Source organism: Sarcophilus harrisii, chromosome 2, assembly GCF_902635505.1.
Source record: "Sarcophilus harrisii chromosome 2, mSarHar1.11, whole genome shotgun sequence".
In the NCBI taxonomy this organism is placed as follows: domain Eukaryota; kingdom Metazoa; phylum Chordata; class Mammalia; order Dasyuromorphia; family Dasyuridae; genus Sarcophilus; species Sarcophilus harrisii.
The window spans coordinates 250,596,156-250,621,963 of NC_045427.1; the positions used below are offsets into that span (position 1 = coordinate 250,596,156).

The window sequence follows — 25,808 nt, forward strand, 5'->3', positions numbered from 1 at the left end:
TCCTTTATGATCTATCAATTAGGGAATGGCTCTTATTTTATATTATATATATATTTTTTTACAAATTTGATCAGTTGTATACTTAGTCTATAATTTAAGAAATTAAGCTTTTATCAGAGAAATACGAAAAATTTTACATTACTTCATTTTCTATGTTACCTTTTTAGCAAAATATAGTTTTCCTGATTTTCCCTTTTAATCAGATCTATGTTTGTTCTTCTTTTATCTGAGGTCATCATTGTTATCCTCACCTTTTAAAAATATAGGTTAGCTAGGGCATATTAGATTCTGCTCCAACCCTTTATTTTAACTCTGTATGTGTCTTTCTGTTTCAAGTGTGTCTCTTGTGAACAACATATTGTTCAATTTTGATTTCTAATCTATTCTGTTTTCCAGTTCTGTTTTATGGGTAAGTTTATGTCATTCACTTTCAGAGTTACAACAACTATTTTTCTAGTCTATATCTTGACTTTTAACTCTTTGTTAAAGTAGGGCTTTGCTTCTAGGGTGGAGGACATACTGTTTCAGGGAATTTATGCAATTTTTTTCAGATATACTACTTGGGACTAGTAAGTTTTCAGTTCCTTCAAGAAGAAATTATCTAAGGAGAAGTGTATTTACTACTCTCCTGGCTTGTGCTGTGGTCTGTAAGTGACAAAACGCACTTTTTTTTTTCTGCTCTAGTGCTATGACAATAGGCTCTACTCCACTGCAGGTTCAAGATCTGGTGTGTTTAGCGCTCCTCCTGGGACTACCACTTACCATTGTGACCTGTAACTGATTATGGACAAAACAATAGAATACTCTCACCAGAGCTAGTAAAGAAACTCCTTTAATCTCCTTCTGACCAGTTGCTGGAGCCTTTTTTTAACCATTTGTCGATTGAGAGCTCTGGAAGCAGCAACAGCAGCAGCTTTAAAATTTTTTTTTTTAAATTATAGCTTTTTATTTACAAGATATATGCATGGCTAATTTTTCAGCATCGACAACTGCAAAACCTTCTGTTCCAATTTTTCCCTCCTTCCCCCCCATCCGTCCCCCAGATGGCAGGTAGACCAATACATGTTAAATATGTTAAAGTATGTTAAATACAATATATGTATACATGACCATACAGTTATTTTGCTGTACAAAAAGAATCGGACTTTGAAATAGTATACAATTAACCTGTGAAGGAAATCAAAAATACAGGCGAACAAAAATAGAGGGATTGGGAATTCTATGTAGTGGTTCATAGTCATCTCCCAGAGTTCTTTTGCTGGATGTAGCTGGTTCAGTTCATTACTGCTCTATTGGAACTGATTTGGTTCATCTCATTGTTGAAGAGGGCCATGTCCATCAGAGTTGATCATCATATAGTACTGTTGTTCAAGTATATAATGATTTCCTGGCCCTGCTCATTTCACTCAGCATCAGCTCATATTAAGTCTCTCCAGGCCTTTTTGAGATCATCCTGCTGGTCATTTCTTACAGAACAATAGTATTCCATAGCATTGACATACCATAACTTACTCAGCCATTCTCCAATTGATGGGCATACATTCAATTTCCAGTTTCTGGCCACTACAAAGAGGGCTGCCACAAACATTCTGGCACATACAGGTCTCTTTCCCTTCTTTAAGATCTCTTTGAGATATAAGCCCAGTAGTAACACTGCTGGATCAAAGGGTATGCATAGTTTAGTAACTTTTTGAGCATAGTTCCAAATTGCTCTCTAGAAAGGTTAGATGTATTCACAATTCCACCAACAATGTATCAGTGTTCCAGTTTTCCCACATTCCACATTATCTTTCCCTGTCATTCTAGCCAATCTGACAGGTGTGTAGTGGTATCTCAGAGTTGTCTTAATTTGCATTTCTCTGATTAATAATGACTTGAAGCATCTTTTCATATGGCTAGAAATAATTTCAGTTTCTTCATCTGAAAATTGTCTCTTCATATTCTTTGACCATTATCAATTGGAGAATGGTTAACAGCAGCAACTTTTAAGTAGTTTTTGGTTGGAAAATTATTTCACCCTGTCATTTTGTGGATTTTGCCATTTCAGGAATTGTTGTGTAGCATTATTTAAAGATGTTTGGAGATGTTTTGGGGAGAGTTCAGGTGAGTTGCTGCCTTTTTTCTGCCATCATGGCTCTTTCCTGAGAGGAAATGCAAACCATTCCAATATCTTTACCAAGAAAATGCCAAAAAAGTTCACAAAGAATCACATACAATAAAGGAGAAATTAACAAGTTATCAGAAATCAGTGTGGGTAAATACATTCAGAAACATAGCTAAAAATAAAAAGACAGCAGTCAGAGTCCAGTGATGTGAATTTCGTTCTGAGCCAGTCTTAATTTGCTTAGGATAATTGATTTTGAATTGGAAGGGAACTTAGAGATTGTTTTTTTTTTCTTTGACCAGACTTATCTTGTTTATTACTATGTTGACTGAAGTTACAAGATATTAGAAATGTCTGGTATTTATAGAGCACTACAGTGTTTATGCAATATTTTACGTCTTTTCTCAGTTAATCCTCACAACAACTTAGTAAGATAGCTAATACAAATCATTGTTATCTCCATATGGGTAGGGGAAACTAGGGGAAACAGAGGGGTGAAAATTACTTATCCATAGTAACAAGGCTGTAATCAGTGGACCATCAATTGAAAGGTTAAAGGATCTGAGCTTTGTTTTTTATTTTTTATTTAATAGCCTTTTATTTACAGGTTATATGAATGGGTAACATTACAGCATTAACAATTGCCAAATTGTCTTGATGAAGAAACAAACTCAGGAAAGTTAAAAAACCTCTCCAAAGGTCACAAAGCTACTATATTTTACAGGTGGAATTTAAAGATAGGTATTTCTTACTCCAAGTGTAGTTCATTATCCACTATTCATTTATATGCTCTACTACTGTAACCTGATTGGACAGAGAATTATAATAATGGAGGACTAAATCCTGATTTCACAGCTATATGCAAGGAAATGGCAGCACCTGATTGAAAACAGGGCAAGAGATCAGATAAATACTGTAGGGAAATCCACTAAATGTGTTTCATCTTCCATGGATGGTTTTTATTCTCATCTGGAATTTTCTTAGAGCAGTCTTCATTTCCTTGTTACGCAGGCTGTAGATCAGGGGATTCACCAGTGGAGTCACTACTGAGTAAAATAAAGTGAAAATTTTCTGTGAACCAGTGGTATTTTCAGAGTTGGGGCTGATGTACATGACCATGAGGGTCCCATAGAACAGGGAGACCACAATCAGATGGGAGCCACAAGTGGAGAAGGCCTTCTTCCTTCCAGTTGCTGAAGGAATTTTCAAGACAGCTCTGAATACTAATGTGTAGGATCCAAGGATAAAAGGGAAGGTTACAAAGATGAGGAGACAATTTAGGATAGCATAAGAAAGTTCAATCCCTGGGGTAGGAGCACAAGACAGAGCCAACAGGGGTCCCGGGTCACAGAGAAAGTGATTAATAATATTTGGACCACAGAAAGGTAATTGAGTCATGAAGCAAATAGGGACTGGAAAGTAGAGGAAACCACTCACCCAGCAGAGGAATATTAGCTTGATGCAAAAATGTCCTGTCATGATTGTGGGGTAGTGCAAAGGTTGACAGATGGCTAGGTACCTGTCAAAAGCCATGAGGGATAGAAAGAAAGTTTCTGTGGCACCTGTGGAAAAGAAAAAGTAGAACTGGAGAAAACAGGCAGCAAAAGAAATGCTCTTGGTCTTAGAGAGGAAGTTGGCTAACATGTTAGGAACAGTGGTGTTAATGTAGCAGATTTCCAAGAAAGAGAAGTTGGCCAGCAGGATGTACATGGGGACGTGAAGGTGTTGATCCAACCTCACTGCACAGATGATTGACCCATTCCCCATGAGGGTCAAGACATAGGTCAGAGAGAACACCCCAAAAAGGAGGATTTGTATTTCCCTGGGGCAAGGAAAACTCAGGAGGATGAACTCAGTCACTCTGTTTCCTCCTGATACATTCATGGCTCCGGACTCTATGGAAAAGACAGAAATAACCATGACACAGGCTGCCCCATTCCTTATCTTTCACAGAACACCTAATTTTGAAGAATTATTAAGGATTCTTCCATTTCTAAAACTCTTATGACTATTGTTTCATATAGAACAATGGAGATAATTAAAAAAAAAGGACAACAAAACACAACAACAAAAAAGAAAAAAAATACTTACAGGGATGTTCTTCAATTATTCAGCTATAAATTGGGTTATAATAGAGAACTGAAAAAAAAATAGATTTCCACAATCTAGCTTCTGTTTCACATTCCAGCCAAAACTTATGCTGATGCTACTTTCAAAATAGACTATACATTATCCTCCAAGGAAGTTCTATGTCACTTTTTCCCTCAAACCTATATCATTACCTTCAACACAAGTTCCCTTCCCTCCTTTCTTTTTGTTAATAGTTTTATTTTAAAATTTACAGCAACAACAAAAATGTAACAAATATTTCTGACTTGAAACATCCTGTTTTTTGTCAGGGAATAGTGCAGTACTGTTTAAATTCACATTTCACTTAAAAGGTTTGCAATGTGCTTTACAAAAATTCTCTTTTTAGGGAAATATATGTAAGCACAGTGTGAGTATTCCAGGGTTACTTAGCAAATATGTATCTGATTTAAGATTTGAACACAGGCTTTATTGATTTCAAGTTTTACTCAATATCCACTCTGCAAAGATGGAACTCTAATAATAACAGACATTTGTACTATTGCTCACATATAATATTCCTTTTTTTTCCCCCTCTGTCTTTGCAGTGGCTCTCTCCTTGAAACACACTACTTCTTCATGTTCACCTTTCAGAATTTCTAGCTTTTTTCAAAGCTCAGCTGAAATTTATTTGTCTCACCTGAGATCTTTCCTGATCCCCCTGATTTCTTCCCTCCTCAAAATTACATGCTGCTTATTATTTATCTAATTTACAAATGCATTTTATCTCCTTGATAGAGTAGGAGATACTAATAGAAATATGTTTAGAAGAATTGCACATATTTAACTTATACTGGATTATTTGCTGTGTTGGGGGAGAAATGAGACAAATTTGGAACACAAGGTTTTGCAACGGTGGATGTTGAAAACTATCTTTCCATGTATTAAAATTATATTAAAATTAAAAAAAAGAATATAGAGTTCTAGAGGGCAGACTTGTTTTTGTTTTTGTAGTTGTGGTGCCTAGAACAATGATTGGCACATGGTTAGTATTTAATATATACTTATTTGTGGGTTGTTTTAATTGTTTTGCATGGCAGTTGAGGTTAAGTGATTTGCCTAGGGTCACACAGCTAGGATATGTTACGTGTCTGAAGCTTGATTTAAACTCAGGTCCTCTTGACTTCAAAGGTAATCTATCTCTGTTGAAGGCCAATTTATAGGCTCTTGACTGTGCCATCTAGCTGCCCCAATATATACTTGTTGATTGATTGAACGACATTAAAAAAGGAAATGTGAATAGCTAGTAGAGAGTAGGGCTTTCAGTCAGAAAGAACTGAATTCAAATAACACCTCTGATATTTCCTAACTGAATAATCTTGGGCAAATTGTTTGAACTCTTTGTTCTACAGCCCAGGCACCAGGATTGTGACTTTTGCTGTCAATCTAAGACATTTCCTGGTGCTTTGGCAGTCAGTCTCACATCAGAATCTACTACCCCATCCTGATTTTCTTCAATTGACCCTGGCCAAACTGCCACTGATTATATGCCCCCAGGCTGTACTTCCCTCCCTTTTTGCCTGTTGTGAATCATATTTCTCTCAAATACTCAAATACAAAATTACACACTGGGTTGTGACTCAAACACTCTAATCACCTTCTTACTACCCCCTTAAGTTCCAGGCATTAATACTGAGTTTATAACACAGAGTCTGGAATATTACTTTTGATAAATTCTTAACTTGTTTTGGTTTTCTATTTGTATTCATTTACCATTGATTATCATGTTCCCACATCCTTTTACTCTTCCCATTCCAGTGATTGTGATAAGTCAGCTGCCAGTATACAGATGTTTCCCATCCCCTGGCTACTCCCTTACTCTCATTCTTCTCAAACAGATCCTTGTCCCTTCAATGTCCTAATCTAGATCTGCTGATCCTTTAAAACTTTGCTCTCTATAATGCTTATTCAATAGTTAAAAAAAACCTCAAACTTCTTTTCACCCTAAGTCTTTTTCTTTCTCAATTTTTTCTTCTTCTGAAACTTCCAGATGACATGAAATTGTCGGATGTTCTTTTTGATTTTATTTGTACTATCACTCATATTTCTCCCTTAACACTCCCCTCCCTCAATTCATTGGTTATGTTATTAGAGTTGAAATATTCCTTGTTCTATGTCCAGTGACATGTTTTTGGATGGATATTTACAAATTGAATGACTATGGATAAATCATTTGGCCATTTTGAACCATTTTTATCATCTGCAAAATGGACATATATCTATGCCCACATAGTATCAGAATACTGAGTCAAATGAGATAATGTATGTAAAATGATTTGTAAATCTTAAAGTACTATACAAAATTTTGGCTTTATTTTTAATTGCATTGGAACAATAATTTAATATTATTTCTTAACTTCCTCATTTAAAAATAACAATAACACTTGGCAAACAGCCTTTTGAAGTTGTCATGTGAGTCAAATAAGGCAATATAATTAATATGCTTTTAAAACCTTAAACATTATGTAAAGTTGAATGTTATTATTGCATAAATATAAGTTCATTAATGGTATCATCAATAATAGCACCAATAGTATAAATAATAACAAAATAATAATTATTAAAGATATATTTTCCAAGCATTCTGATAGGGGTCACGAGAAAATGCAAAGCCATCTAAGATATATTCTTCCACTCAGATTCACAGTACTATTGGATTAAAAACATATGAAGTGATCATGAACAGCACAAATTCTTTATAACCATTCCTAACTTAGCAATGGGTTATACTTTGGAAGTCCTGAATTCCCCTTGAATGGCATTTTTAATTTTTTTAACTTTTATACCAGCAATGCCGGCCAGCCCACAAAATAGCATATGCTGCTAAAATCCAATATCATCACTAATATTTCTATTGAAAATATGCTTGGAATTCCTATGATCTCAGAGACAACTAAATCTAGGCCTGCTATACTAAGTTCTAAGATTCCTACTCCCTTATCTTATCTTATTAGTCAGGATTTGAGAGTGGGATCTCTTTCAATAAATAGTATAGTCTACATGAATTGGGGAAAAGGGCAAATAATGTGTCCCAGTAGGGTCATTTTATAGGAAAAAGAAAGTTGTACTCATGTACATCCAGTGATGATGTATCTTTCTCTATAGTAGATCAAAGTAAGATTTATTTGTATTTCAGAGGAAATCAGATTGTGCCTACTTTGACCATTACATTGCATGAGGAGAAATAGGACTCTCTCCTGTGAGACATAATGAGATAGAACTTTGGCTGGATTCCTGGCAAATAAATAGATCAGCTTTTGAAAGGGGTTAAAATCCCTGTTTGAGATTGAGGTTAAGAGTGGGAGAAGTGACCATAGATGGCAGTATTTTTCCTATCCTGTGAAGTTCGGTTTTATTTGGATGCTATGCTACATCTTGGATTGGGCCTGTCATGTATGAAAAAATTTAGATAGACTAGGAGTGACAGTGGAAGCAGAAAGATAGAAAGGAGACTGTGGAAGGAATCCCAAATATTACAGGTTTACATTTGAATGCTACATCTATGTGGAGTGTATGTATGTTAATAGTTACCAGAATGTCAAAAATATCAAATGAACAGTAAAGACTAAACGTTATGGGATTTCAGAGCAGAGATAGATTACCAAGGTCTGGGTTGGTTTAGGAAAAAAATTAAAATATTTCATGGAAATGATATTCACTTTAGTATATTCAAGAGAGTCAGTGAGGTAAAAGTGATACGAATGAATTATGGCTATTATCTTGTGACTTTAGTCACTGGAAACAACATCTCAACTTCCTCTTCAGTCACTTTTCAAGGTTCTGTACAAGATTTCCCATTACAATCACATTTATCTGGTATTTTCTTCTTTACAAGTTTTTCCTCATCTCAACTCTGTGAGATAGCCAGTATTTATTATATTATTTATACAATAAAATATGACATATAATAAAGTAAATCTTACATTATTAAATATAATATTCATTTTCCAGATGAGGAAACAAAGGCTCATGTAAAAACTTGAAATATCAGAACTGTGAATAAAAACTATGCTTCTTGATCTCAATCAATCATCAAATGTTTATTAAGTGCTTCCTATATGGCAAATAGTATGGTAAATTTTAGGGGTACATACAGGAAAAAGAAACAGTTCTTCATTTCAAGGAGCTTATAGTGTACCCAAGGAGCTTATAACGAAGAAACATATACACAGTAGAAACAAGATGGATTGATGATGGAGTGAGAAGTTGGGGAGGCAAGTCCCAAATAAATAGGGAATGATAGCTTAGTCTTAAAGGAAATTAGGGTTTCTTTGAAATGAAGACAAAGTTAGAATGAACTCCAGGCTTGGGGGATATTCAGGGGAAAGTCATTAAGAGAGGAGGTGAAGTGCCATGTATGGAAAATAGAAATGCAGTTTGTATATAGAATGTAAAAGGGATAAAATATACAGTAAGTCTGTAAGGGAAGTTGTGAAGGGCTTTAAATGCTTGGGGTAGTTTTTTTTGTACTAGAGGTAATAGAATTTATTTATTATTATAAAATAGAATTGATTATAAATTAATTATAAATTATTATAATCGAATTTATTTATTATTATAGGAGAGATAATGAGACTTGTGCTTTAAGAAAACCACTTTGGCATTTGAGTGAAAGATGGATTGGAGTGGGGAAATACTTAAGGTGAGGATGCTATTTAGAAAGTCATCACAATAGTCCAAACAAGAGATGTATTGACAGAGGATGATGACTGTGTGAATCAAGATAAGAGATCTGATAAAAGGGATGTTGTGACACAGAAATGATAGGAGTTGTATGAGTGGCAAAGGGGGAATTGAGAATGACAATGAAGTTGTGAGTTTGAGTATCAGATTAAAAAATACCAGAGTACTCTCAACAGAAATTAACAAATTTAAAGGGGAAATTTAGGGTAGATTGTTAATGAGTTATATTTTGAATGTGTTGAATTTTTGATATCTTCGTAACATAGTTTGAAATGTCCAGAGACCACTGAAAATGCAGAGTATAAAATATAAAATCCAATGTTAAGGATCTTAAATTTTTCACAAACTGTCCCCATCTATCTTTTCTAGCTTTCTCTCCTTCATCCTTGTCCCACATAACTCCCAAAACATATACATTATTCCATTATACTACTCTGGGAAATCCAGACAATCAGGATTGTTTCTGGTTGTTTGGGGATTTAGGACAACATATAGGGCTTTTCAGATCCCATTACTTACAAGGTTACTTTTTCGTTTTAAAGGCAGCTCTAACACAGGCTTCTACAATAAACCCTAGGAATTTGGTGGGCTGATAGACAATCTGGAGCAGTCAGCTGGTACAGTGGATACAATGTCAGGCCTAGAATCAGAAAGACTCATTTTTCTGACTTCAAGTCCTGCCTCAGTTACGTACTGACTGTGTGACACTGGGCAAGTAATTAAATCCTATTTGTCTCAGTTTTCTCATCTGTAAGAAGAACTTGAGAAGAAAATGGCAGACCATTCCAGTATTTTTGCCAATAATACCCTACACAGGGTTCATGACTGAAATGATTGAACATCAAGAAACAGAAAAATGGATCTTAGGGCTCTTGGAACAAAAGAAATATCAGAGGGAGGAATAAAAAGAGATAGAGAAAAAATATTGTAAATGGATGAGGTAGTGAGGGAATATTGATATAGTAAATAGAAACTGGTTTTGCAACCAAGAATACTGGGTTAGCCCTAGCAGTTTTTTTTATTCTTAATACCCCCATGAAGTAAAACATAATAAAAGGAATTTTCTCAACAGGAGTTCCCTACCCTGATAAAATTATATAAATGAGCTATGTTCTCCTTGTGCCCTTCCATGTAAATAATATTAAATGCTTAGAAAACAGGCTGATGTGTGTGTATGTGTCGTACTCACCAAGTTGTAATCTTTGCTGATTTGGATACTGTTCTTGTTAAATGGTTTGCCCACTATTCAACCACTGAGTCAGTTGTCCCTAAGAAGTACCAAGTCTTTCAGTTCCTTAGAACTTCAGTCCTTAATAGTTTTATTAGGTCTTTCTCAGAGGCTTATCTCCATCATCTCTTTGATCAAAAAGGGACCATTTCTTCAACTTGGAGGAATCTATGATGTATAAATAAGCAAAACTTATAGGATATTAGTCTCTTAAGTTGCTCACTCCTTCCTCCTAATTCTCATAAGCCTGTTCATTTTGCTCTATAAGATTAGTCTCTTTGGGAATCATCAAAGCATAAATCGTCATTTATATTTTTTCCACTTCCATAGTGAGACAGATACAGAAAGAAAAGATGAAACTAGGATCCACACTTTGACATGCTCTGAGATTCTTATGTATTCTGAGGACATTCCTTACAAATGGAAAAAGCATGTCTCCTGATTCCCAGGGGTATGGATTAAGAAACTCATTGAATATAAGAGCATATGATGTCCTGGGCAACCAGGAGTTTGAGACTTGAATGACAGGAAATGAAGAAATCATCTGGGATCACTGGAGTGTTTGCCCCAGTACTAAAAGTTACAATGTATATCTAGAAATATCATGGAAAAAACTTGATTTACATCACTTCGTCTAAAAGTTAGAGAATGTAAATCATATTCAATTATTTACTTTCTTCAGGAGTCAACTAACTTTTGGGACACAGTCTTGAATGATTAGTATAAATAGTCACACACTTCTCAGGATTAAAAAAGTTCTTTGAAAAAAATAGCTCATAATTCTTAATAAAGCTGATAGGAAAAGCCCTACCAGGAATTTTATATCTAGGGCAAGTATCACAAATAGCATGCAAATTATATCTTTATTAGTGGGAGGTGATATGTGCATAATGCTATCCTATTTTGAAGAGAGATAAAATCTGGGACATCAAATAAGAGGCAGATGATTTAGAAAACTACCACAGAGTGATGGGGAGGAAAAATCTGGTGATGGGGGCAGAGAGAAGATCTTATTTATCCTCTATTTATACTTTTCTAATTTAATTAATTATTCTTGCTGATAATAGCAAGAATATTCTTGCTAGGTTCTATTGTTCTTTATCATTTGGATGGGCTATAAATGCTCTTAGCACCCATAAAAATTGGCAAAAATCCAGCAACTATATCCTTGAAACAGATAATAGGTATTATGCAGGTAGAATGCCCATATAATTTAGGAAAAGCTATGACTCTTCCTGTTTTTTCATTCATATTCATTTCCTTTATTATAGTATTAATCCAAGTTTTGGACTCTCTATTATGATTTCACGGTAATTTGAATGACATAATATATAAAACAGTGGGTCTCAAGCCAAGAGCTTCTGGGTTCAAATCCTGTTTCAGACCTATACTAACAGTCAAACTTTGGTTAAGACATATCCTTCTTTATGAACAGGTTTTTTCATATATAAAATGGTGGGATTGAGCTTAATGGCTTTCAAGGTTCCTTTTAGTTCTAAATCTTTAATCATTCCTTTTAATGACTTCTTATGTAGCTTTGAGAAAGTCCTTTCCCCATTTCATGATTCAGTCATTGAGAATGATATCTAAGTATATCGAAATAAAATCATAGCTTTTATTTTTATTTAGAAAAATATCAGAAGCATTAATGAAAAAAATACAAAGGAGAGTGGCTAAGCAGTAGCAGACCTAAACTCTGTTATAAAGTAACAGTCATCAAAAACATATGGTACTAGATAAGAAATAAAGTGGTGATGTGCAAAAATGTTTGTGGCAGCCCTTTTTTGTGGCAAGAAATTGGAAACTGAGTAGATGCTCAATAGTTGGAGAATAAGTTATGGTATATAAATGTTATAGAATAATATTGTTCTATCAGAAATGACCACCAGGATGATTTCAGAGAGGCCTGGAGAGACATACATAAAATGATGCTAAGTGAAACGAGCAGAACCCAGAGATCATTATACACAGCAACAACAATACTCTTCAATGAACAATTCTAATGGACATGGCTCTCTTCAGTAATGAGGTGATTCAAACCAGTTCCAATTGTTTAGTGATGAGGAGAGCCATTTACATCCAGTGAAAGAACTGAGGATGGACACAACTTAGCATTTTCACTTCTTTGCTTGAATTTTATTTTTTCTCATTTTTTTCTTTTTTGATCTGATTCTTCTTGTGCAGCAAGATAATTGTATAAATATGTATGTTTATATTGGATTTGCATATGTTTTTATCATGTTTAACATATGCTGGATTACTTGCTATCTAGGAGAGGGGATGAGGGGAAAGGGGGAAATTGGAGCAAAAGATTTTTCAAGGGTCAATGGTGAAAAATTATCCTTGCATATGATTTGAAAATAAAAAGCTTCAATAAAAAAGAAATAGAAGGGCAACCAGGTGGCGCAGTGGATAGAGCACGAGCCCTGAAGTGAGAAAGACCTGAGTTCAAATCTGATCTCAGACACTTAACACTTCCTAGCTGTGTGATCCTGGGCAAGTATTTAACCCCAATTGCCTCAGCAAAAAGCAAAAAAAAGTGTGATGGATCAATGTAATAGATTAGATACACACAACAATAATCAAGGCCTATAGAAATCTCATATTTGGTAATCCCCAAAACTCCAACTTCTCTAATAAGAACTCACTATTTCATAAAAGTTGCTAGGAAACTGGAAAATGATATGCCAGAAACTCAGCATAGACCTCACACACCTCTGCCAAAATAAGATAAAAATGAGTACAAGTTTTGAGCTTAAAAAGTAATATCTAAGCAAATTAGGATAATTATGAGGAAAATGAATAAAGATAAAAATACCTATCAGTTCTGGGGGGAAGGGAGGACTTTATTTCAAAAGAAGAACTGAAATGCAAAATAGACAACTTTGAATACATTAAATTTAAAAGATTTTGCACAAAACCCCCAACACGGCCAATTAGAAGTAAACCACAAAGAGGGGAAAGTTTTTTCTTTTTCTTTTCTTTAATAGCCAGTGCTTATGATAATGGTGTCATTTCTAAATATATAAAACATTGTGTGAAATTTATAAAAATACAAGTCATACTCCAATTGACAAATGGTCAAAAGATTTGAACAGAAAAATTTTCAGTTGAAGAAATTAAAGCCACCTGAAAGTAAAGTCATATAAAAATGCATTAATTAAATCTAGTGTTTGACAAACCCAAAGACCCCAGCTTTGGGGATAAGAATTCACTATTTGACAAAAACTGCTGGGAAAATTGGAAACTAGTATGGCAGAAACTAGGCATTAACCCATACATAACACCATAAACCAAGATAAAGAAATGGGTTCATGATCTAGACATAAAGAATGATATTATAAACAAATACGAAGAAAATAGGATAGTTTACCTCTCAGATCTGTGGAGGAGGAAGGAATCTGTGACCAAATCAAAACTAGTGCTCATTATTGAACACCAAATAGACAATTTTGATTATATTAAGTTAAAAAGTTTTTGTACAAACAAAACCAATGCAGACACGATTAAAAGGGAAGCAATAAACTGGGAAAACATTTTTACATTCAAAGTTTCTGATAAAGGCCTCATTTCTAAAATATATAGAGAATTGACTCAAATTTATGAGAGCTCAATCCTTTATCAGATCCCTTGGTTATAAAAAATGTTTTCCTAGCTTATTGCTTCCCTTCTAATCTGTTTGCATTAGTTTTGTTTGTACAAACAATTTTTAACTTAATATAATCAAAATTATCTATTTTGTGATCAATAATAATCTCTAGTTCTTCTTTGGTCACAAATTCCTTCCTCCTCCACAGGTCTGAGAGGTAAACTATCCTATGTTCTTTTTATTTGTTTATAATATCATTCTTTATGTCTAGATCATGAACCCATTTTGACCTTATCTTGGTATATGGTGTTATGTATGGGTTAATGCCTAGTTTCTGTCATACTAGTTTCCAATTTTCCCAACAGTTTTTGTCAAATAGTAAATTCTTATCCCAAAAGCTGGGGCCTTTGCATTTGTCAAATACTAGATTGTTATAGTCATTAGCTATTCTGTGAACCTAACTTATTCCACTGATCAATTTCTCTATTTCTTAGCCAGTACCAAATGGTTTTGATGATTGCTGCTTTATAAGATAATTTTAGATCTGCTACAACTATGTCATCTTCATTTGCTTTTCTTTTAATTAATTCCCTTGAAATTCTTGACTTTTTGTTCTTCCAGATGAATTTTGTTGTTATTTTTTTAGGTCAGTAAAATAGTTTCTTGGGAGTTTGATTGAGATAGCAATAAATAAATAGATTAGTCTAGATAATATTGTCATATTTATCATATTTGTTATACCTATCCAAGAGCATTTAATATTTTCACACTTGTTGAGATCTGACTTTATTTGTGTGGAAAGTGTTTTGTAGTTTTGCTCATATAGTTCATGATTTTCCCTTGGCAGATAGATTCCCAATATTTTATACTATTGATAATTATTTCAAATGAAATTTCTCTTTGTATTTCTTGCTGTTAGATTTTGTTAGTGTTGTATAAAAATGCTGAGATGTATGTGGATTTATTTTGTATCTTGCAACTTTGCTAAAGTTGTGGATCATCTCTAATAGTTTTTTAGTTGATTCTCTAGAGTGATCTAAATATATTGTCATATCATCTGCAAAGAGTCATAATTTGGTTTCCTCATTACCTACTCCAATTGCTTTAATCTCTTTTTCTTTTCTTCTTGCCAAAGCTAGTATTTCTTATACAATATTGAACAATAATGGTGATAGTAGTCAACCTTATTTCACCCTTTATCTTATTGGGATTTATCCCCATTTCATATGATGCTTGCTGATGGTTTTTAAAGAGATGCTACTGATTAATTTAAAGAAAAGTCTGTTTATTTCTATACTCTGTATTGTTTTTAATAGGACTGGATGTTGGATTTTATCAAATGCTTTTTCTGCTTCTATTGAGATAATCATATGCTTTTTGTTAATTTGATTATTGATATAGTTCATTATGCTAACAGTTTTCCTAATATTGAACCAGCCCTGCCTTCTTGGTATAAATCCTACTTGGTCATGCTATATTATTTTGGGGATGACTCTGTAATTTCTTTGCTAATATTTTGTTTAAGCTTTTTCTTATTCATTAGAGGGAATGAATAAGAATATTTATTTTCTTTCTCTGTTTTCTTTCTATAATTTTCTTTCTCTGTTTTCATCCTACCTGGTTTAGGTATCAGTATCATGTCTGTGTTATAAAAGGAATTTGGTGGGAGTCATTTTCCCCCTATTTTTTCAAATTGTTTATACAGTATTGGAGCTAATTGTTCTATAAATGTTTGGTAGAATTCACATGTAAATCCATCTGGCCCTGGATACTTTTTCTTAGGGAGTTGATTAATAGCTTGTTCTATTTGGTTTTCTAAAATGAGACTATTTAAGTAATTTACTTCTTCTCTTAATCTGGGCAATATATATTTTTGTAGGTATTCTGCCATTTCATTTAGGTTATCGAATTTATTGGCATAAAGTTGGGCTAAGTAACTCATAATTATTGCTCTAATTTCCTCTTCATTGGTGAAAAGTTCTTCCTTTTCATTTTTTGAGACTAACAATTTGATTTTTCTTTTTCCTTTTTCTAATCAAATTGACTAAAGAATTTATCTATTTTGTTGGTTTGTTTATAAAACCAACTCTTAGTTTTATTTATTTATTCAATAGTTTTTTTTTTACTTTCAATTTTATTAATCTTTCCTTTTATTTTTAGAATTTCAAGTTTGGCATTTCATTGGAGGTTATTTATTTGTTCTTTTTCTGGCTTTTTAGTTGCAAGTCCAATTCATTTATCTTTTCTTTCTCTATTTTAAGAAAGGAAGCATCTAGAGATAAATTTTCCTCTTATTACTGCTTTGGCTGCATAGTACAAATTTTGGTATGTTGTCTCATTATTGTATTGTCTTGTGTCTATGATTTGTTGTTTCACCTATTCGTTCTTTAGAATGAGATTATTTAGGTTCCAATTACTTTTTGTTCTATTTTCCCCTGGCCTTTTATTGAATACATTTTTTAAAAATACTATTTCTTATTATTGATTCTGTACATAATCATTCTTATTCAGGTATAATCTCCACTGAGAGAGTTCTTTTACAAACATCCAAAGAAGACAACATCATGACTACAGGAGAAGAAAACATTGAAAAAATCCTATATGAAGTGGTGAGATTTGAAGATCACAATTGAGATGTATTCCTTTTATCTTTTTTCTCTATTTTATTGTTCCTTTGGTCATATTAAAACTTAAAAATATATAATCCTATTTTATAAATGAAAAATATTTAAATGCATGGAAGTTAAATGAATCTTAAATTAGCTAGTTAATGTGAGGGAGACAATACAAGATCCATATTTATATATTATGAGTTCAGTTTTATCCACTTCCTGCTCTACCAATGCTGGGATAATTTTTGTCCCCTTGCTTATGGAGCCGATGTGAGGATTTTACAAGAAAACTTTCTGAATCATGAAAAAAGAGAAATGAGAGGCATCATCCAACACTTGCCCAAGCTCTTTACCATCCAGATCACATCTATGATGGTAGTAGATTTTATCCTGAATAATACTTTATTGTCAATAGTCTCTTTAATAATCTGAGACCCTCAGAATTTCACAATTAATAAAGAGGTTTCTTTAGGAACATTACCAATGTTGATTAATATTTCACTATGAGACTTGTCGTTTAACCAAGCTATCCTCTACCCCTCTGTTTTATTTGGATTTTTTTATGTAAACTAAATGAAATGCAAAGATGTGAATATTTATTTGGATGCAAAATATTTCCAAGATCTGTGATTTCCACATTATAGTTACTTCTTCTATTAACACAAAACTTTTCCATACCTTGGTAGAGATTCTTAATGATTTTCAGAGTCTGGAAAAAATTATGCTCTCCATGTTCTTGCTGTTTCTCTTTGAAATTGTATTCAATAAGACTTTGAGGCTTAGTATCTTCATTCATACCTTAATTTTATTCATATCAGTTCTCTGTTCAAAATTCTTTAATGATTGATTCCCTATTTACTACTAAATACAAATCAGAGATAATACTTATTTTTCAGGTGACTCACAATCCAATGTTATTCTACCTTTCCATTTAAAAAAATCCTTTCATATAATCCTATCTCATTGGACTATTAAACATTGTCAAAATAGATCCTTTGTTTTCCTGATTCCTTCACTTTGCTTTAGCTTTTCTCTATGCTTGAATGCTCTTTTTCTTATTTATAGAATTCCTACCAGTTTTATTTGAGCAGGGAGTAGAGACCATTTGATGAATGAAGAGGGAAATTTTTGCTTCATATTTCTGTAGCCTGAGTGTTAAATTATACTTTTTTGGGGGCAGTATTATTCATGGGTACAATATCTGACATAGCAGTAACATGTGCAGATGATATTATATTCTTTTTTTCCTCTGATTTAGCTCATGCATTTTACATGAGAAAATCTGGAGTTTTTCCTGAGAGGGGTCAGTCATGGCCACAACCACACAGCTATGATTCATAAACTTTCCCTCAGCCCTCTAGAAGTAACTCTAATGCATGCATGCGTGTGTGTGTGTGTGTGTGTGTGTGTGTATGTGTGTGTGTGTGTGTTATAATGTAACACTGTGATACAATCCTACTACTCACGTACTTCCTGAGTCTTCACCATTGTGTTCACATTTATACAAAACAAATCATTAAAATAACAATAATTCTAAAATATAAAGTTTATGAAATTATGCAAAATAGTTATAAAATTTACTCAATAGAAGGCAAAAGCAGGAATAATCAAATACTACAATTACTTAATAATAAAGAAGCAGAAATAATCAAAATATCATAGTCTACTATAAACTTGATTCATACTCTCCCACAAATTCATGCAGTGTCCATGGCAAAGCATGGGTACATACCATTAGAAACTAAGGAGAGAGGTATGTGAGTAGGGAAACTCATGTGACCAGAGCTACCAATAACTCTGACTATAAGCCCTAATATTCATCATTTTAGGAATAATCTGCAAAGAATAAAACTACTATCTAGCTAGATACTTCCCTTCTGGTAATTATCAAAGAGTTTCTTCTCAATTGATTTGATTAATTTTTCTTACTTAAATCTTTTTCTTCCACTTACTGCAATCTTTTCATATATACAAAAGAATTTTATAGTTAAAACCTTATTAAAATTAGACCAGTTAAAATTGTAATTGATTATCATCAGAAACAATGACTTCTTAATAATTGAAGATATTAAATTGAAAGATAAATTACTATTTATTGAATATATTTCTGTTCAGTCAAATGACTTTGGAGAGCTCTTTAAATTTTGATAGTATAACTTCTCTTTGATTGCTAAAAGATGTTTATTTATGTGTATGCTTTATATGTCTTTAGTCTATAAATTCCATAGTAGTTAGGGCTATATTGTAGCTATACTTTGTATCTCTTCCAAGGAATAGTACATTGCTATTGACTTCACTGTTTACTTAATAGATTTTTGTTTGACTGAAGTGAAATTGAAAAGAGAAGATAAAATGCAATATGGCAGGAAGAAATAATTAAAATAGAAGGAATGATATGATCATAATAATGAGGAATGAATCATTTATTAAAAATAATTGGATAAATGACATTGTTCCAAGAACTTTTAATACTTAACCTATCAAGAATCCATTATTTTAAAGCTGATACTCTCTCCCTTAGCCTTCACTATATAAGCTTTTTCTTTTATGGCAAATAATTTATGCTGTTCTAGCTCACTCTTTCCTTTTCTCCCAATACATTCTTCTCTTATCCCTTAATTTAATTTTTTTAGATATTATCCCTTCATATTCAACTCACATCTGTGCCTTCTGTTTATATATCCTTCTTCTAACTGCCATAGTAATGAGACAGTTCTGAGTTGCAAGTATCATTCTCCCATTTAGGAATATAAAACAGATAAGCCTTATTAAGTCCCTTGTGATATCCCTTTCATGATTATTACCTCATGCTTTTCCTGAGCCCTATATTTGAAAATCAAAATTTCTATTCAGCTCTGCTTCTTTGTTCACACATGCTTGAAAGTCCTCTATTTCATTGAATATCCACCTTTTCCCCTGAGGATTGTACTGAATTTTGTTGGGTAGATGATTTTTGGTTGTTATCCTAGTTCCATTGCTCTCAGGAATATCATACTCAAAGCCTTTATAATTCATAACATTCTGAGGGATATTCAAACTCAGCTTCCAGAGGCATATTTATCTTCAAAGTCATTTGAAGAAATACTCAGAACATCATTTTTAAAAAGGTCATAGAAAAAATGTGCAAGACCAGGCATTTAATATTAGCTGTTTTTATGTTTACTAGTTCTTTTATTCTTGTCAAGTTTCTGAGGCTCAGATTCTTAACTTATAAAATAGGATGAATAATACTTCTTTACCTAGTTCATAGAGTTGTTATTGGTAGGAATAAAGAGAGGAGGAGGAATATGTTCTGCAAACTTTAATGTGTTAAATGAATGTGAAATGTTATTTCCTCCTACTTTCCTCCTCTCCTCTGCACCCCCCCAAAAAATTCTCTTAGGATGCTGTGTTAAAAGGGGTTTTACAGAAATTATTATAATAGAATTTTGTTAATTGAAGAGTACTTTCAATGGTCCCAATATACTCGACATTACTAAAGTTTATTTCATTGTCTTCATTTTTCTTTGTGATACTATATTCCTGTGAACCCAAAATCAATATAATCTCCAAAGGAAAGCAAATTGCAAGTGACTCCATGGACATGGCAAGACATTTGGTGGCAGAAGAGAGTTAATTGCCAGTGATTACTTGGAGGAAAAGTAATAAAATAATTAGAGGTCACATATATTTAGCAAAGGATAATGATAACTGACATTTATTAATTGATTTGAGTTTTATAAAGTATATGTGTATACTCTATTTGAGTTTCACATTAGCCCTGTGAAGGAGGTAATCTGGTATAATTAACTTCATTTTATAGATGAGGAAACTAAGACTCACAGAGATAAAATGATTTTTTCTATTGCACATAATTAGTAAGTGTCAGAGGTACATGTTAAAGCTGATCTCCCTGGCTCTAGGCTTAGCACTTACTCTAAAACTCCATGACTGATAGTCATATATTAGAAGAAACTGATTACACTGGTTCTGTTTGTCTGCTAAGCTACCATGCAGCAAATATTTTGAGAAGTAGAGGGAGACTTCAGAATGTTGGACAGCTCATTTACTGAGGGGCTTATGAAATGACTAGGATTGAGAATTGCATGGAAAGAGAACATGTAGAGAATGGAGTGCAGATTGTATGGAGTGTTGATTGTATGTATTGTATGGATGTATGGAGGAGTACAGATAATGAATAGATTATAGACTATACAATCACAATTAATGATGTTACATATAAGTTAATTGATAAGCTATTTATTTTGCTGAGGGAAGGCACTCTTATCATAAGGCAGCTAGGTGGCATCATAGGTAGAGTTGTAGATTTTGTATTAGGAAGACCTGAGATCAATTCCAGAGATTTACTAGCTAAGTCATTTTACTTTTACCTCCTCAGTTTACTCCTCTGTAATGTGCAAACTATAATAACATCCACTTCTTATGATTATTGTGTGTATAGAATGAGATATTTTATTTTATTTTATTTTTTTATTTAATAGCCTTTTATTTACAGGATATATGCATGGGTAACTTTACAGCATTAACAATTGCCAAACCTCTTGTTCCAATTTTTCACCTCTTACCCCCCCACTCCCTCCCCCAGATGGCAGGATGACCAGTAGATGTTAAGTACATTAAAATATAAATTAGATATACAATAAGTATACATGACCAAAACGTTGTTTTGCTGTACAAAAAGAATCAGACTCTGAAATATTGTACAATTAGCTTGTGAAGGAAATAAAAAATGCAGGTGGGCATAAATATAGGGATTGGGAATTCAATGTAATGGTTTTTAGTCATCTCCCAGAGTTCTTTCTCTGGGAATAGCTGGTTCAGTTCATTACTGCTCCACTGGAAATGATTTGGTTGATCTCGTTGCTGAGGATGGCCAGGTCCATCAGAACTGGTCATCATCTAGTATTGTTGTTGAAGTATATAATGATCTCCTGGTCCTGCTCATTTCACTCAGCATCAGTTCGTGTAAGTCTCTCCAGGCCTTTCTGAAATCATCCTGTTGGTCATTTCTTACAGAACAGTAATATTCCATAATATTCATATACCACAATTTATTCAGCCATTCTCCAACTGATGGACATCCATGGAATGAGATATTTTAAAAGCATATTATTATGTAAAATCTTTTTTCTTTATTATTTCTTCTAAGAGCATGGAATTTGCAACTGAATGGCACATGAAAGATTATCTAGTTCAGTCCCTTCTTCTTTTGTATGAGTAAAATCCCAGAGAAATAAGATGACTTGACTAGGTTTCAGAATTTGATCTCCAGTCCTGATCTTGTGAATTCTGGAGATCTTTTCATTATAATGTGCTCTCTGATCCCTACCAGTAGTGCCTAACTGTGAATTATTATACTACAGCAACCTTTCTAGAAATATTTGTATTTTTCAAAGAGAACTTTCAAGGTAAGAATTATCTCCCAAAAAATAAAACTCTGATTTTAGAATATTTTATTTTATAACATTTGGATTGGGGTAAAATTTTATTTGCAGACACTATTGAACATATCCCAAGTCAATTAACATGGGTGATTTCCATCTCTGCTTGCCATTTGGATTATTTTGGTTTCTAAAATTCCCTATATTGAGGAGTTCGATTGGACTTCATATATATATATATATATATATATGTTTCTGTATGTATGTATATTCATATAGCTGGACTGTTTTTCTGTGGCTCTTTGTGAGAAGTAGTCTTGTGTAGTGAAGAACTGATTTCCAAGTCCCATTGTATATATTTACTAGCGGTTAGACACTGGATAATCAGTCAACTTTCTTTCTTTCCTTTTTTTTATGATTCTGTTTCTTCATTTGGGACACAAAGCTAAAGAAGAGATTGTACTCTGAGCTCCTTTCTAACTCTTACTTTATGATCCCATGACGAACAATAGTGTGTCAACTTTTTCAACTCTCTGTTCTTCCAGAGAGTTTTGTGAATAAAAGAGAATCACATATATTCAACATTAAAAAAAAACATAACCTTAGGTCACAGACACTTAGGACACAGACACAGTTTCAATATGAGGATATATCTTTTAAGAACTATTTTTTCATGTTTTTTCACAAAAAATACATTTTTTCTCTTTCACTCTTTGATTAAAGTGAGTTTGATGTATTTTGATTGATGCTTTGTATTATGCTTTGGAGCTATATTCTTCATTTGTACTGTATGTATCATTTTAGTTTGATTCAATTAATTCTTTTCTATCCAATTGAATTTATGTGTATTGAGCACCTGCTATGTTTTAGACACTGGGTTGGGTATGGGGATACAAAGATAAAACTGTAACAGTTCCTATATTCAGAGTTTCAATTCTGCAATTAATATTGTGTAGATGTACAATGTACAAGTTGATTTCACTTTTAGTAAAATTTTCTATGAAGTTGTTGAGTCAGTACACTTGTTAATAAATAATGATACAATGATGAAACAATTTTGAAACAAGAAGGAAGGGTAGTACAAGGAAAAGATGCTTGGATTTGGAATCAGGAGGTGTTAAGGGACAGATCAATTCTCCCAGAGCCTCCAGAGCTGTGGATCAGGAGTTGCAGGGCAGCCTTTGTTGACACAGATATTGCTGGCTGGGAATGAGATAAATTGGAGGCAGAGGGAAGAGGAGAGAGGTCAGGCAATGCAATGGCCTCTCAGGCAGAGAAGTGAGGGAACAGCAACTGCCTCTCAGTCTCCTTGTATCATCCTCTCACATGAAGAACGAGGAGATTCAGTCTGCAGGTCTGGGTTGGAGCTCCACCAGCCACCGTCAGGTGGCTCCCGTGTATTCCAACAGCTCCTGTGTATTCCAACAATGAGGGCTTGTATTTGAATCCCATCTCAGTCACTTTTAGCTGCCTGATACCTGGAAGGTCACTTAGCCTCTCTGTTACTCAGTTTTCTCAGCTGTAAAAAGTAAGGAGTTGGACACAAAGACCTATAATGCATTTTCCAGTTGTAAATTCATGGTTCAGTGAAAAACATTATGTTAGTGATTTAGTCATCCTTTCAAGTCTTCAGAAGAGGTTGAGTATCAAAGAGGTTGAGTAAGATGAGGTAAGATCGCTCTATCTTCACTTTTCCATTCCTATTTGTCAGTGAGTAAGACATTTCATATTTCTTTGAAGAACTCAGAAGTTATGGATGATTTTCCTGATTCTAATTCTGCTAAGATGTATAGATTATGTGATATGAAATTACAAATAGGAGCAAAGCCAGGAAAGGTAAGATCCTTCCAAGATTAATGAAGTTTAGTAATAAAATTCAAATTTTTAGATACACATGCACAACAGTGTTAAGCATTAGGGATAGCAACATAAAAAATAGACTACATCCTTAATGATCTTGAATTATGATAGTGGGGATAAGATGTACATATAAATAAATATAAGATATATTATGATAAAATTACAAGAGAGTTCTAGGCAAAATGTTATTGGAACTTTGAGGAAGAGAATATTTCTTTATTTGGGGGCATCATGTAAGGTCTTTTAGAGGAAGCACCTAATCCCAGAGGAAAGGCAAGGATATTAGGAGGAAGAAATATATAGGAAATGTTATTATAGGCATGAGTTGGAGTGGTTGAAACATACAGAGTGGAAATTGGCATAAGGAGATTGTGGGACTAGATTGGAACCAAATTGCAGAAAAATTTAAAAGGCAAGCTTTTTTTAGAGGTAATTTCCTAAACCAATAAAAGTGTAACTCTTGTCCCAGAAATAGCTTATATTTTAGACTGAAGGAAATGGGAAGCCACTGAGTCCTTTTGATCAGAGAAGTAACATTATGATTCCTAAGTATTAGAAATAAGAAAAGGCAGAAGAATTGGAGTGATGATTCAAGAGAACCAGATAGGAATCAATTACAATAGTACAGTAATGATGTAGTAATGAATAATGAAAACGCAGTGAAAATTGTAGTGACATAAGTGTAGACATGGACAGATGTGAAAAATTTTGTAAACTTGTAACCTTGTAGAATAAACATGGTCTGAGGTAAAAAAGAGTAAAAGGAGATGAAAGTTTTGAGTCAGAGTGCTGTGATGATGGATGCACCATCAATACAATTACAGAATTTCCAAAGAGTTTTTTTTTTTTTGGAGAAAGAAGGATAAGTTCAGTTCTGAATAATTGAATTTGAGGTACTATTGAGATATCCAGGCAAAATTGTAGTTGGAGGGGTGGGATTGGAGCCAGGAGATATCCTGGATATTCTTGATATTTTACTCAGGAAGAGATTCAAAATTTATATGGTTCTCTAAGGGCTTTCCTCCCTTAAGAATTTAATTCTTATTATCCAGAAATTTTCTCAGGGCATCCTTCACCTCCTTATTCCTAAGGCTGTAGATCAAAGGGTTTAAGAATGGGGTTACCACAGAATAAAAAAGGGTCACAGTCTTCTGGGTTCCAGCTTCATGGCCTGATGTTGGTTTCACATACATCACCATCACAGAGCCATAGAATAGTGATACCACAGCCAAATGGGACCCACAGGTGGAGAAGGCTTTATACCTACCAGCTGCTGAAGGAACTTTAAATACAGCTCTCAGGACCAGAGCATACGTTCCCATGATGTAGATGAAGGGTACAAACAGGAGCAAAGAACTCAAAATAGAACAGGTAAACTCTATCAAAGATGCCCTGGTGCAGGTTAGAGCTAGCAGTGGGCCTGGGTCACATAAAAAATGGTCAATGACCTTGGAGCCACAGAAAGACAATTGGGAGATGAGGATAATGGGAATCAGGAACCAGAGGAAGCCAAACAACCAACAGTTGACCACCAGGCAGGTGCAGAGATGTCCTGTCATGATGGTAGGATAATGCAGAGGTCGGCAGATGGCCAGATACCGATCAAATGCCATAATGGCCAGAAAAAAGCATTCTGTAGTACCTAAAGAGAAGAAGAAATAGAACTGGAGGAAGCATCCAGAGAAGGAAATGGTCTTGGTCTTAGAGAGAAAGTTGACCAACATATTGGGGACAGTAGAAGTGACATACCAGATTTCCAGGAAAGAAAAGTTGGCCAAGAGGATGTACATGGGGCTGTGAAGACGTTGGTCCCAGTGCACAGCACATATGATAGAACCATTTCCTATAAGGGTCAGGATGTAGATGATGAGGAACAGTACAAAGAGGAAGATCTGAATCTCTCTGCTACAGGGGAATCCAAGGAGGATGAAACCAGCAGTATTATTGAAGCTGTTGGTGTTGGTGATATTCATTTTCCTGGATATGATTTAAAAAAATAGGGATGATTGAGTGAAGAAATGATCAACAATGGAATCTTTAAAAGTCTATATAACAAATTTACATACAACAAGCATTTATTAATCAGTCACTGAGTTTTTAGGGGTTGGGAAAAAATAAAAGTTCATTAACACAAGGTTCCTGTCCTTATGATTTTTTTTAGTGGAACTGCGATTTTCATTGGTGTATGAAAGTTTTTCTACTAGTTCAGACTGGAATTTGGTAT

General features: G+C 33.8%; 2 protein-coding genes across 2 annotated transcripts; both read right to left on the reverse strand.

The window, feature by feature from the left end:
- Positions 1-3,043: 3,043 nt before the first annotated feature.
- On the reverse strand, positions 3,044-4,024 carry LOC100933349 (olfactory receptor 11G2-like). The gene has a single exon (XM_003755786.2). It carries the CDS (start codon positions 4,022-4,024, stop codon positions 3,044-3,046), a length of 981 nt encoding a protein of 326 aa, XP_003755834.2.
- Positions 4,025-24,618: 20,594 nt separating this feature from the next.
- On the reverse strand, positions 24,619-25,557 carry LOC100933087 (olfactory receptor 11G2-like). The gene has a single exon (XM_003755785.1). It carries the CDS (start codon positions 25,555-25,557, stop codon positions 24,619-24,621), a length of 939 nt encoding a protein of 312 aa, XP_003755833.1.
- Between the last annotated feature and the right edge of the window lie 251 nt (positions 25,558-25,808).

Coding starts and splice junctions, on each gene's coding strand:
- LOC100933349 (XM_003755786.2), bottom strand. CDS start 4,024: ATGGTTATTTCTGTCTTTTCCATAGAGTCCGGAGCCATGAATGTATCA.
- LOC100933087 (XM_003755785.1), bottom strand. CDS start 25,557: ATGAATATCACCAACACCAACAGCTTCAATAATACTGCTGGTTTCATC.